The sequence below is a fragment of the Megalops cyprinoides genome, chromosome 10 (genome assembly GCF_013368585.1).
Source record: "Megalops cyprinoides isolate fMegCyp1 chromosome 10, fMegCyp1.pri, whole genome shotgun sequence".
Lineage (NCBI taxonomy): Eukaryota > Metazoa > Chordata > Actinopteri > Elopiformes > Megalopidae > Megalops > Megalops cyprinoides.
Window position 1 is genome coordinate 13,291,159 of NC_050592.1, and position 14,925 is coordinate 13,306,083.

The 14,925-nt window shown below is 39.7% G+C and overlaps 1 protein-coding gene across 10 annotated transcripts in view; it reads left to right on the forward strand.

The window, feature by feature from the left end:
- Positions 1 to 8,197, forward strand: part of mef2d (myocyte enhancer factor 2d) — a 59,385-nt gene extending 51,188 nt beyond the window's left edge. For 7 of the 10 annotated variants that reach the window (XM_036539466.1, XM_036539470.1, XM_036539471.1 and 4 more), the window contains 2 exons: positions 1,016 to 1,069; positions 4,016 to 8,197. In XM_036539466.1, coding sequence (XP_036395359.1) covers positions 1,016 to 1,069; positions 4,016 to 4,379 — 418 coding nt within the window. In that variant the 3' untranslated portion in view covers positions 4,380 to 8,197. The remainder of the gene's footprint in view (positions 1 to 1,015; positions 1,070 to 4,015) is intronic. The other 3 variants (XM_036539472.1, XM_036539474.1, XM_036539473.1) reach the window with 1 other exon arrangement.
- Positions 8,198 to 14,925: the final 6,728 nt, after the last annotated feature.

Consider the following 14,925-nt stretch of genomic DNA (forward strand, 5'->3'; position numbering starts at 1 on the left):
ACAAGACTATACATTTCATTTGTCCTGATGTTGAGTGCAGCACTCAATGTATAGCCATAGTTCACAGAGCAAGGTGATTGCACTGTATATTGACACAATAACAGCAGAAATAATATAATCATCTAAACTGTTACTAATTATGCTTACACTACCTCTTACCCTTCAGAACATTCTCTATCAGGCAGTTTACTTTGGACTATGTTTTCCATCAGGCTTATTGAAGCATAAGTTAAATTAGTTATTTTTGAATGTATCAGTCCATGAAAACCATGAAACCAAAGTCAATATTAAAACTGAAATTATAATGAAATGTAATTCCAAATCTAAAATCCCAGTCTATGACTGTGAAAACATCTATTTCATCACAACCCTTTATAACCACCCTGTGTGTAATGAAATATAACAAAGAAGTTTAATGGGAAGTAGAGAGAGTTTTAAGAAATTAATGATTTGACACTGAAATTAAGATAAAGTATTCTTAGTTTTTTTTCTTATTCGTATTCTTATTCTCCAGTTTTTTTGATAGTTGATAGATAGCTGTTAGGGAAAGAGGCATACTGCATGTCACTACAGCTGAAAGAGCAAGAGCATGGGTAAGTATTAGCATGTAGCAGACGCATTAGTGATGAAGCATTAGACTGACAGACGGTGCAGTGATAAAAGCATACATCTGAAGAAGCAAAGGAAGGTAAGACGCAAACAGTGTCGAGGTAGGAATCATTTGAAAGAGCTGGATTGGTAATATCCCTGGCCCACAGACTGTTTGTTTGTGCTCTGAGCTGTTGACCTAAATAACCATCTCATTTAGCATTTTGTGAGGGGGGAGGTGTGCAAGCGGCTGACTCTCAGTGAGTCATACATGCGAATGGCATGCTCTAGTAATAACCGTAATGGTAACAAAGGCTGCTGCAGCCCTGGCTCTTGCAAAGCTGCTGTTAATGGAAAACACGGGTTGCATGATTGTGGCGTGCACCCAGGAACCTGCACAACAATGTGTGTCCTCTTCTATCCACAGTATGTGGAGCGGTGACGTGTCTACCTGCACCTCCACTTCCGCTGCAAACCGGAGGTGAATTGGCATCACGCCGTGAGATGTTGTACCCCTGTATGTCAGTTTAAGCCTGTGTTGCCCAAGGGACAGGTTGGGCTGCTGTTTACAGTGCAGTCAAGCTCATGGTCAACAGGTTTACATTGCACTCATTCAGCGTTTCAGTGATCCTGCACATGCTTGTGATAGCCAATCGATCGGGATCAGGGTGTTGGGAGTGTGAAACCTCATCAACCCCATAATGGCCGGAGCTCTCGCGTGCTGTTAGTCACTGACTCTCTTGAACTGGTCATAAAAATTTGCTCTCCTTAGGAAAACAAGATGATTGGCTGAAATCAGTAAGTCAGTGACAGCACATGGAAGCTCCGCCCATTTTGGGTTCATGAAGTCTCTCTGTCCCTTTACTACCTACTCTAACCACGGATTGTAATCTGTTGTTAAAAACCTGACTTTTCACACGTATTCTGAAATGAATTTCAGTAATGAAACAGCTGTCATTTATTTTCATGAATAAAAACATCATCAAAATGTATGATTACTATAACTGGGAACTAAACCAGACCTCCAAACACTGCACCCTTCCTGATGACCAAAAAGCATTTTACTGACTGTGACTGGTGATCCACCTTATTAATGATCTGGTGATCCACCTTATTAGTGATCTGGTGATCCACCTTATTAGTGATCTGTCATATCTGAAAAATTATGGATAACATGCGTAATGCCATACAGCAAAGTAGTGCCAAAATAAATATGTTGCATTTTAAAAATTTTAATTCTTTCATATACAACTGAAGTAGCACAGTCAAGATATTGTAAATCAGCAAGTTATTCCAATGTTATTTCCTCTGTGCTGCTTTTTAGTATGAATCAAATTGTGTTTACTGAGGTTTACACATCAGATTATTTCATCTCCCAGGGCAGGGAAGGGTTTTCCTCAGCTTGTGCATCTATTGACAACACCCCCAATTCACTGTGAAAAACAGATGGAAAATGAATTCTGTTTTCCGTAGTGGGCGATTGGAATCCTCTATGACCCTGGCTTGCATGCACCTGATGACTGGCTCCCAATCTAAATGTTAATGAAATATCAAGTGTGTCCCGCTGCTTGTATTTTTTCTGTTTATGCCATCACTGTCATAAGCTTTTTTTCAGCTTTGAGGAATATATCAGCTTCATTCTTTGTCCAACTTTAGAAAGATCATTCTTGTTTAGTCTGCATAGGTCTAAAGACTCTACACTCTGATGCCTTTGACCAAGAATACGGTGTTCTACAATGTGCATCCAGGTTGTTACAGATGCACCTAGTAAAAAGCATGCACAGGTTAACCAGCACTGATGCTGGGATTCAGTGCCAATCAGTTTAGGTAGTCAAAAGAAATTGTGTACGGTTGGGGGTGTTTTACTGCTGTTCTGCTTCGCGTTTGGTTTTATGTTGCATTGGCAATATTATCATGAGTCATTTTTGATGCAGCAGTAGGGGGTTCTTTTGAACCAGGTTGAATCTAGGAATTGGCTGACAGCTAGCGCTCTGTATCGCTCTGAGTCTCTGTCTTTTCTCTCACTCCTCTCTCACTCTCTGTCACTTTCTGTGCCTCCCTCCCTCCTCTGCTGCCATTTTGTCATGAGGTGTGAAAAGACGGTTTAGTGCGGGCCGCTCACACGCAGGCATATGAACAGAAAAAAACTGCGACATTTCACACCATCCATGGAGTTTGCTTGTGGCACGCTGATGAATTCTTTAGTCTGCACGAGTCTTTTAAGTATCGCCAGACTGGCTGGGCCCTGAAAATAGTTTTCTTCCCTCTGCTCTCAGTTGTTTGCTGATGCAAAAGCGTGTGTTGTCTCTCAGTCTGTGCAGTACAAGTTGTCTGTGTCCTTCATTGTCACTTGAATCCATTTCGCTTTTTAAACTTGGCTCTGTGAGTATCAGTGCAGGTTGAGGTTAAGGGCATCCATTTACGCATAACATTATGTGCATCAGACCTGTGACAGCTCACTATAATTTTTACATTGAGTCAACGTGGTGTTTTAAATCTATCAGTATGTAAATTCTTTGAAATTGCTTATCAGATTATTTGAACAAATTGATGAAAGACAGAGTAATGATTTTAATTAACTTATGGTAAGACTCTACAACCAGGTGATTTTTCCATTGCTGCCCAGATTGATGGCCACGCGTGAATCTGCTGTTTATTTAGTGTGGAAACAGCTACGTATGTGTTCCAACTTCCAAGTATGGCATTTAACACACACATTGTTGCACATTGTTTCACAGATCTATTATGATTTGTGGATACATTTAAAATAAAGAACAGCTCTTGAAGTACATAAATGAACCTAATGATTTTCAAATTAACAGCATAAAATAGTGAATTTACTGATTTACTGCCACTGCATACATGTATTTGCATGTGCATTATTTGGTCAGTAGAGGGCACCATTTAGTCATTTATTTATTCTGGAACATGGCCTTAACTACATTGTTAATAAGGAGTTTGCCACAAGAGTGGTGTGTGTGATTTCCATAGGAAGGCATGGATAGAAGGTATAGATTTTGCATTGGGATGTTGTGTGCTTATAGTAAGAAGAGGTATTTGGTGGAATTGATTGAATTTGTGTTACCATTCAAAGGAATTTGTAGATAAAAAAAAACATAATCTGAATCGAACGATATGGAATGGCACTAGGTTGTGTCAGTACTGGGCTTTTATTTGGCTCCTGGCTGTTTAATGTTTAGTAGGATTAACTCATCAGAACCCAAAATTCCAATGGCTTTGTTAACACAAGATATACACAATGATGTGCAATCCTTTTTGAAATTTTAGTTCAGGTTTAGTGCCTTTGTTATGAATTTACATTGCATTACACTGCAGTTTCAGTGGCAGATAAGGAATACAAATATGTGGCGACTCACTCCCCCTCTTTCTGTTTCTCTTCCCTTTATCTTTCTCTCTCTCCCCTCAGGCCTGTGGGTCACATACCTCAGGGCGCCACACTGACAGTGAACACCAACCCCAACGTGAGCATCAAGTCTGAGCCGGTCTCGCCCAGCCGGGAGCGCAGCACGCCCTGCTCAGTGTCGGGCAGCGTTCTGACGGCCGTCCCCCAGTACCCAGGGGCCCTGCGCCTGGAGCCCACCGGCCGCTCCCCCGTTGACAGCCTGAGTAGCAACGGCAGCTCCTACGAGGGCAGCGACCGTGACGACGGCGCCCAGCCCCGCCAGCCGCCCGACTTCGGCTCCGCCCCGGGGCTCCTGAGGCCCTCTGGGGAGGCGGAGCAGGAGGGCGCCAACGTCAAGCGCATGAGACTGGACGCCTGGGTCACATAGGCATGCAGGAAGTGGTGAAGCGATGATAACTCCCCGCCTCCTCCTCACCACCACCACCACCACCACCTCCCTCTCACTACCACACACACTCACACGTATGCACTCACACACGCACTCTCACGGGCTGAGCCACCAAACCAGGGATTAACTGTTAATATAGGGAGTGGGGTAGAATTATGAAGGGGGGGGGGCATTTTGAAACAGAGGTAGTTGTTTTTTTTTTTAAATTTACATTCGTGTTTCATTCATTTGTGTGTAGGAGATGGGAGCTGTGTTTAATGCTGGGTCAAAAGAGGAAGTAATGATGTAGGTGAGAGGGTGTTTTCCCTCACAAAAGAACAGTGGCTGTTAGCTCTTTGCATACACCGGGTTTGCAGTTGTATCTGTACTATGAAATTCATCCATTCATTGTTTTGGCGTAATGCAGGCTGTTTTTCACACTTGAGTGCAAGACGTGTTGCAATTTTTCCTCGCAATCATCCTCTTGGGTAATTATATCCTCTCATCTGCTGTTGCCCATTGCCCAGTGTCTGCTTACAGACATACAGCTCGGACCAGAGGGTCAGGCATGTTGTTAAACTGAAGCAGTATCCTTTGGTAAAGCTGTGGTCAGGCTCCACGGGCTCTGCTGATCATTTTTTCTTGTAGCCTGAAAATGACTCCATTCACCTCAGAATCAGAATAATGATCCACAGCTTTGCTGTGAGCACTGCACACGTGTCAAGTTAAGAAGACTTGCTGTTTAAGACAAATTTCCTCAGAGGGCGTTGTCAGAGAGCCCAAATCTTCGAGAGGCTGCCCCTGTGTTGTGAGCCTGGACTGCACTCCTGTACACTGACACCCACGGTAGGTTGAAAAGGGATACTGAATCAGTGGTGGGCTAATGCATCTCACCTTTCCAGATGCCCCACTCCGATCCCCACCCTCAGCCACCACAGCCATCATTTAATGCATAATGACCTTATTGGGGGTAGTTATCAAATGACACAGCTCTTTCATAAGGTTATTTTTATTTGAAGTAATCCTGTTGGTTCCAAGCTTGTTGAAATTCAACCAAACCATGTGTGGCAAGGGGCAAACTCTTCTCCTTTCCTGTAACAAAAGCAGAAACTGAAAATGGCTGGATATATTTCATAATCATCCGTTTACATACAGAGTTCAGTTGCAGTTTGTACGTGAGGTGCGGTCTTATTTGCGTATCTTTTACTGACTTTCGCCTCTGGCTGCTTAATTCAGGGGATATTGGTCAATTCAATCAAGAAGTATTCTTGCAGTTTTTTTTAAAGAGACATAACAAAAAGCTTGAATTTTAGAGGGTTCAGAGTGATGAATTGTAAAAGAAAAAAAATGATGAACCGTGTGTATATAGACACAAATGTTTTTTGATGTTCCTTTACAGCCAGCTTTGGTGCTTGTATAGCAGAAAGAGGTTGTTTGAAGACTAAAGGTGGCATATGTTTTTAAATGGCTTTAGATGGCAGTAAAACTACATGTTTTTAAAAAGGAAACCGCATATAATGTGGAAGTAATGATAGACAATAGGGATTGTATATATAAATATATATTCACATATATTTTGCAGGATATCCCTAAAACAAATGTGTTGATTCTCAGTGGATCTGTCTATATATTTATGTATATGTAAATGTAATATGTTGCAAGCTAGAATGCTGGGGGGCAATGAGGAAGGTAGCAGGGAAATTGACTTTTCAAGTTATTTGTGACTATTAATTAGATGGGCCGCACTTTAATTCCAGACCCAGCCCCCTTCTCATCTTGGCATGTTGCATCTCTGAATATCCTTTAATATCACTTACCTGCACACACCTGCACAAATCTGCTGGTGGTGTATGAGGCCGTCACTTCCTTTTATTTACAGCAGGGGGATTCGTGAGTCACCTTTTCTGTCATCCAGGCACATTTCTGTAATGCAGTTTTGCTTCCTAAATCTCTGAAAGCATATTCCCCATGTAGTGGCCCTTTCCCGGGTCACAGTGTTCCCAGAATGCTGAATTTGAGGGAGGGAAGTGGGCCAAGGACCATGAACCCCGTCATTGCACCGCATTAGTGTTCTGCTGCTTCTCTGCCCACAGAATACTTTCAACAAACCAAATGTGGGCTCCGTAAAAAGACCCTTCATATTGCAAACAGCATGTACTGTTCAGCAGAGAATATGCTTTCACACATGAAAGCTCATATTTGCACTTCTGACACTAGGTAGCAGAGTACGTGTAATAATTTCTTTAAAATAAAATAAAAAAAAAAAACAACTATTCACGTGACAACTTTCTGACAAGTATTGCAGTTTTGCATTGCTGTAAAATAATGTCTAACTTTCTTTTTAGTTGCCACATATGTGTTGAATGTTTTATAGTACAATTATGTATCTCTGAGTAAAAACAGGATTAAATATTTTTATGAAGGTGTGGCAGACTACAACAACTACTACAGATCCTTAGTCCATCTTGACCCCTGCTAAAGAGTGGCAAAGGATCCTTCATTGGGTCACTTTGAATTTAAGGTAATGACAGATATCCTGTGTCCCCAGTTTCTCAGTGTTTCACTTTGTAACAGAATAATTTGGAATCTGGTCCAGAGCACGTACCCACACCCCATTCCCTTCCTATGTCATTCAATGTGGCAAAACCCCAAATTCTACACCTAGGAAAATCTAGATAAAGAATCCCTCTCTGGTTTGGTACAGATGGCTCTTCTCAGAGTAAATTGTCCTGGATGTCATTTTATCAAAGACTTAATATTTCTATGTGTAAAGTGTTTTATATTTAAAATACCTGGTTGCTTTGTTTTCTTAGAAACTTGAATTTCCCAGAGGCTGGAAACACACTCACCTTTAGTTCTCTTTCTCCTTTTTCCTGTTTTGTCTCTCAGCAGTTAGGATGGTCTAAAAGCCTCAGACAGCTTCCTTGTATTTATTCATATACAAATATCCCAGAAGTCCCTGCTTCCCCCTTTTTTTTGCTATCCTGCCCTTCAGCATTTTCCTCTGGTCTGTCATTCACTAGGTAAAGGAAGTCATAGGCCGCTGCTGTAGACCAAACACGACAGTTCGCTTTGCTTTGGTCCAATTTCTGCAAACAAAGATACCTGTGGCACCCTTTCTGTGGCTGTCTCACTGTCCTTTGATTTTCTCGTCGTATTTCTTGGGCTTTGCCAGGCAATGGAAAAGCTCTTGAGGAGGCTACTGAAAGGGAGACTGTTTGAAACGGGGTAATTTACCTGTCTGTATCAGGAAGGTGGTTTGTGTAGCATTTATTTTATTGGCACGATGGGATCACTTGAATCACTTGCATCAGAGGTACAAAGTCATGGTTTCTGGACAGCCCATGGTAGCAAGGTCTGCGGCCATTTCCAATGGCAACGGTGCTGTGAGGCATTGCTTGCTATACAGACAGCAGCTGGAGTTTGATAGGAGGATAAGGAGCCAATGGGATGGCTTGGGTCATCAGCACATTGGTGCACCTTACGTCAGAGAGGTAGATGAATCCTGAGCTGTGAACAGGTACATCTGTATACAGTTCATAACTTTGTCATATCTGATCTCAGAAACAAGGTGAGGTATCTCTGGCTGTGCACCAATCTGTGAAACCATGCTGTCTGTTTTTGGCACCTCTGTATTTGGTGAGCCTTTGCTGTACAAACTCTGTTATAGCTCACAGTCAGCACAATGCCGTGAGTCAGTATAATCAAAGGAAAGACAATCTCACAGAAAGGAATAAACCTGCACCCCTGATTTCCATTGAAGTTTTTAGAATCTCACTTTTTCTGGTGTTAATCTGTGCTGGTGACAGTTTTATTGTCCATTTTTTATTATTGTTATCATTATTGCTATTATTTTTGTTATTATTGCAAATGATAATAATAAAAATAAAGACAAGCCATTTTAATTTTCTGCTGTTTTGTGTAGGATAGTCATCTTATTTTGTTGGATTTTATTTTAATCTATATAAATTTATAAATATATATTTGTTTTGTTTCCATTTTTTTTTCATTCTTCTTCAGAAGGGGTGTTATTGATATTGCAAGGTTTATTAAAAACAACTGTTGTAATAATATTAGTCTATATAAAGTGATGGAGGCATAAAGTGAATAACAGAAAGCTGAAAGATACTACCAGTTCAATGCTGCAATTTTTTTGTCAAATGTCACAAAGTCAGACATAATTAGGTGGAAAAATTTTAATTTATTTCAGACCAGACAGAAAATTTTAATGATGGAAATGCATGGGATTAAGACAACAAAGAATTAACCATGTTATCTAAGTTTTTTAATGAAATGTATTATCAATAAGAATATAAACCACAAAAAAATGTACCTGAGGAAAAGTTTAAAAGAAGAAAATTATAGCTAATATATTGTGTTCGGCTAGTCTGCTTTGAGTTTTGTTGTAAAAAGATGTTTTTTCTGTTGTTTTTGGAGAATGATATACAATTTGTGTATATTTTCATAAACAAAGTATGCACTGATATGTTATTAAAAATTCTATACTGCTTTTACAAAAAAAGTGTTTGTTATTGTACCAAAGTATCCATTTGTTCCTTGATACCTTCCCCTTTTTGCGTATGTTTTACCGTATTTTATATATTAAATAGACAAGTTGACCTAAAAAAAGGTATGAATCATTTGTCTTTATTGTGAAATGGTTTGAGTCTTGAATTAACATTCTACAATCAATGTCAATAAGACCAGCATGTGTTCTGTGCCTTCCATGGACTAATTAGGTAAGAGTTTTTTTTTTTTTTTTTTTTTTGAGCAGATGAAGTGTCTGTCTTGGTCAAGCCCAGTAATCTCTTTTACTGCATGTTTCATGAGCATCTGCTTCAAGAGTGCAGATTTCAAGTGCCAAAGGTGTAGTGGAAGGATTCATCCACCAGATGGTAGCCCATGTGCAAACATGTGGCTGGCAGATCCAGACGAGTCTACACTTAAAAATTCTCCCACCTTGAGTGTTTCATACAGTTCCTTGCAAACCATTTGTTCATTTGAAAACAGCACTCATATTCACAGCTCATGTGAAACAGTCTTGTCTGTCTGGCTTGTCCATCTGTTCTTCCAACAGGCTATATCTATGAGACTTATCTATCAGATGACAGATGCTGACTTCATCCTTGACAAAAGCTGTGAAAAATTAGTGTGCTTCCATCTCATTGTGCATTGTCTTACTGTTCTGAAGGCAGGGCACTCATTGGATATGAGAGTGGTGAAGAGTGGGGGGGGGGGCAGTAGTTGAGTCAGGGGAGAGGAATGTTTAGATTCAGCTTGAGAGTGGAGTCCAGAGCGGTTTGAGGTTTGAACAATCGAGATCATTCTCATTCTCTAGCTCTCTGTCTCCTCTCTCTCTCTGTTCTGCTTGACATTACTTTGCATTGTATAATGCAAAGTCTGATATTAATCAATGTATATTTCTTATGTAAATTACAAAGTGTGAAATATTTTATGCTGTACACAAACACCAGTAAAAATGGTGAGAAATGACTACACTCAAAATCACTTCATGTAATTCTTTAATGTTGTAATCACTATAACATCAGCGATAACTGAAAAATGACAAAGGCAATACACAAATAAAACAATAATTGAAAAGAGACAACTCCCTGCTGGAAGGTGATCATAGTCTGAGAGCAAGCAGCAGAGCGGTAGGTAGGAGTAAGCAGCAGAGAATTAAGAAAACATGCAAAATGGAAAAGAGAATCCTGATAGGGTGACAGAAAGCATTCTTTGTAGCTCACTCCCCCAATAAGGGGCCAGCGTTATGAATAATTGTGATGTCAGAGGAGAGAAACAGAGGGACAAAGAGGAGGAGGCATGCTTAGTAGGGTGGGGTCAGATGAGGATACGGAGGCATGTAGAAGCAGTCTGGCAGAGAAATAATGGAGAGACTTTTCAATGCCTTTTATATTTATGCCCCACAGCATGAACAAGTGCTTTTCTGTGGCTTCTACAGACTGGCTCTGCTTTTGGCAAAGACCCTGCCAGTGGGTTTAAGCACATGTTGCGCCACTGCAACAGGCTTTAGACCACAGCGTCAGCTGGGCTGGTCAGCTGCCTTTGTCCTGGGCAGCCGCTGAGCTCATGTCTCCAACAGGCCAACAGACCTTTGACTCAAGAGACTCAGACCCTTCCATCAGCCTCAGTTTCCAGCACTCACGGTGCACCAAAATCATGGGGAAATTAAAGTGTTTATATAAGCTCTGTATATTACCCTTTTTCAGTCCCCTGTATGCACAAAAGGGCATGTAGGATACATATATTGAAATGTGCTTGATGGTTTTGCTTCTCTCTTCAAAGATTTCTCTTTAAAAGTTGAAGTCTTAATGATTCTGTCTTCTTTTGATTGTTAACGATGACACTGTGCTGTGATCAAGGCCTTTCACATTGTGTTACTTGTTTTTTAAATGCAATAATCTTTGGATTTTTTTTTTCATTTCAGCTTGTCTGAAATGGGGGTCAGCAGGTTTTAGATGAAGGGGAAAAAATCTTAATCCAAGTCTGATTCACTCATTCCCTACAGCAGCTGTCATGGTTTGTGGTCTCTCTTTGACCATATTCCTGATATATCTGATTTTATGCCTGTTGCAACAGCTTTCCCAGCTGTCATCAGAGAAATGAGACCCTTCCCATACTGGTCTTGGTCTTTGTGGGCCCAGTGTGAATATCAAGAGAGCCACAGCCAATCTGTCTAGCTCACTGTAACTGGATGACTCACTGTTAATCACTTGCGGTAATTGGCTTTATTAACTTTGACTAGACAAAAGCCTACAGTAATGTCTGTAATACCATATAATTAAACCACTTTCAGCAACTGTTGAATAGGCACTTTCTTGCAAAAAAGAATGAAGTCCATAATGATGAGCTTTGTTTACCCTGATGATAAAGGTTTTCAACATCAGTAAGTGACATCAGCAAATGACCACATTAACTCTGTCTCTATTTTTAAATCACTAGGTTTTTAAATCTTCATGTTTGTCTGTTTTGTCTTATCGGGTGCAGTTAAAAGCAGGGCCAGTCTTTTTTAGTCTCTAAAATGATATACTTGATAGCACGGCCATTTCCTTGATTGGTCTGACAGGATGATACAGTTTGTTTGTTTAAAAGCCACCTTCAATACCACATACAAAGATGATGCAAACAGTGTGGTTTATGTGTAAAGACTTCTCCTTCCCCTTGTTTTAATTGCTTTATCAGGGCAAACATTGATTCCTTTGGAAGCAGAGGTAATTTATTCAGACTTAAGAAATAAGCAATCGTTCAGAAATAAGCAATCGTTTGTACACTGTATTGCATTGGACATCTGTGAAAACTAAATAATCTTTTTGTAAAATTAATACAATATGGCAATATCTATTTTTACATAAATGTCATATTGAATCATTCAGTTTGTTCAATGCAGCCAGTGTGGCATAATCTATAACTTTTGTTAATTAGATTCTGTCTGAAATATTCATCTTTAACACTGATTACATTTCAAGTGGTTATTGTAACTAACAGCTTGATGTTTAATACGTTTTATGAGAAATTCTTAGCTGATTACCTTTGAATCAATATTACCTTTGAATCAATACAGTCAAACATAGATTCTTTCTTTTTTTAAACAACACTAAAGTGTAGGTTACATTTCTAATATGATTTGTGAGACATGGAGAGCCATGGCGAGTAGTTTTTGAATACATTCTAATATTAAGCTGATGTGATATTAACAAAGTTCATCTGTAATATTAACAGATATTAATATTAATAATATTAACCCCCCCCCCCCCCCCCTGCTCCCCCCAACCAACCCCCCCACCATTTGTATGGGTGCAATGGATGTAGGGAGACAGATGGCCTCTAGGGAAGTGCATCACATTCCCCCAGAGTCAGGACACTTCTCTTTTCCCTGTGTCTCCATTCAAGCCACCACATCCTCCAGAGGGGGCTGGGGCTAGGGCTGGGGCTGGGGACCAAAATCCCTAGATTAGACTCCACGAGCTATTCCAAATATAGTGCCCCCGTGTGCAGCTGGCCAGACAATAATATCTGACTTGCATGCTGTTTCATCAGGCTTGGCCACGCCGGGCAGATATCATAAGACCTCAGAGGAAGTGACTGCATTCATATGAGAAAACAGGTGTCCTCATGAGAGTGCAACAGCACTTCCTCACATTCATTGTTTTGTTCAAAGAATTTGTTGCCATACTGGGTACCAGTTAATCCCAGGGTATATAAGCACAGTCCAGATAAATTAAGAGTATATTAAGAGACAGTCGTCCCAAAATAAATAAATGTAAAAATGTAAAGACTAAAATAAGATGCGAATTGCTCAGAGTTTGCATAATAATCTAGTATGTTTGTTTATTGACTTTTGTACTGTAACTTGAATATTGATTCCTGTGGATGTATAATGTAGCAACAGCATACAGCCTGTAATTATACATTTTAATCAAATTTGTGTTGTACCTCATAACTTGTATTTAAATTGTATTTTTTTTACCAAGCAGTTATGTCCTGTAATACTGTGTAAGTTGCCCTTGGTGAGTATGTCACTCAGTTTAAAGCAGTAACATAAAACTTTTGTACAGTATTAGTATTACTTGAATCTGTAAAAGCAAATCTTTTTTTGCATAATTACTGGTTTATCTTCTTGAGTTTCAGAAGTAGTATCTGTTTAAAGGAAAGATATAAATGCATGGCTTAAATTAATTCCATGAGCTGTATCAGCATAAGGCAATTATCCGATGCTGTAAAAGATGAAGAGAATTTCATCAAGGGAGTAGTCAGGAAAGGAAGGGACAATGACAATCTAACCACTATTGTCCCCTGCCCTTCCTTCTGAGTATCTTTTTCACTTTTTTAATGGTCGCACATTTGCTTGCAATCCTTAAATAAGCAAATACTGTGTAAGGTTAAATTCTCAGTACTAGAAAAAAAAATCATATTGAGCTATTCTCTGCTTATGTAAAGTATTAGTATATCATGGGTTGTCTTTAGTGGGTCACCAGCACTGCTAGTGAACAGTTTAACGACTCACTTGTTGATTTCAGGAAAAAAAAGAGAAGAAACGCAGGACTCAGACTAAGGCTGGGGAGAAACTGAAGGGCAGCTGATGTAATTTCATTACAACACACAGTATTTCTGCTATGAATAGGCTTTGGAATAGTCTGCTGCTGGTGAAGGCGCTCTGCATTTTCTCTTTATTGAATCCGTTATTGGCTGGAATGAAAGAGAGAAAGAGAGAGAGAGAGAGAGAGAGAGAGGAGGGAAAGAGAGCTTAAAATAGCAGCCATTGTTCTGGACATTACCAAATGAATGGCAGAAGGAAAGAGGGCTGAGGAGGGAAAAGAGAGAAGGAGGTGAGGTCATCTATTGTTACTGGCTGCTTATTTTTCCCTCTCTCCTTACTCTGGACCCATGCTTCCTTTTAAGGCCTTGCTCTTGCATTGCCAGTGAGCCTGCTTCGAGGTCAGTCATTCTGATGTACAGCCAAGCCCACTGGTACCCAACCCTTTAAGACTGACATTGTGTCTGACCATTTATTAATTTATTTACTCAGTTATTTATTTAGCAAAGAACAAAAAAAGGGCCACCAGATACAGGTGGGAGAATCTGATTTTATTTCTTTTGTGTTTTAAGATGGCAGAGAGAAGGAGAGAGAATGACGTGTCATTTGGATGAGAAAGGAAGGAAGTGGTGCAATTTGTAACTGACAGACAGTTAATCCTAAATTCTACCCTTGTCTTAATTGTCTACCTGGTTTTATGCACCTTGCAGATGCTTACCATTTTATGCCTTCTGCATTTTATTAAGCAACTGAATTCTTATTTACTCAAGACATTTTGATAAACTACCTTGTTCAAAAGCAAGACCTGTGCAATATTATGCCTTGTAAATTTCCACTTTTTTCCATTAGAATCTATCTTATGAAATAGTACTTAAACATGTATGGGATTTGTCCTAAAGCTCACTTAGCAGCATTGAAGTTCCCAGCCCATCATCTAAAGAGTACAACATTATACCTGAGGTGTTATCATCAGCAACCAAGCAGATTTATGCCATACACTGTTTCACAGCTGGGCTATTTGTGACTTTTCAAATAAATCCATACAGTATCAATGGTCCAAACCATCTGTACATTAAAAACACTAGGTTTTTATTTGGTAATGTGTTGTATCCATTTTATGAGTGTTCTAAGGGACACAGAACTCTTTGTTTGCTGGTCGTTTTCATTGTGTCACATATTCACAGACACATAGGGCTTAAGAGGAGACATTCAAACACAACACATATTTCTTGCCAATTTGTTTATTTTTTCACAATGCTACAAGGTTAACTGCATGCAAATCTACTTTTATGGGTGTACACTACAAGACAAATTAAAAAAAAATAATAATAAATGCAGCTCGTTGTAAAGTGCAGCCCTCCCCTCAAAAAAACAACAACAAAAAAAAAACAACGTAGCCCTATCTGTTGCTTCTTATATTTTGAGACTCAAAGGAAACTTTGTTTTTAGCAATCTTTTCTAATTTTGCTGCAGCAGTGTGTGATCAGATTA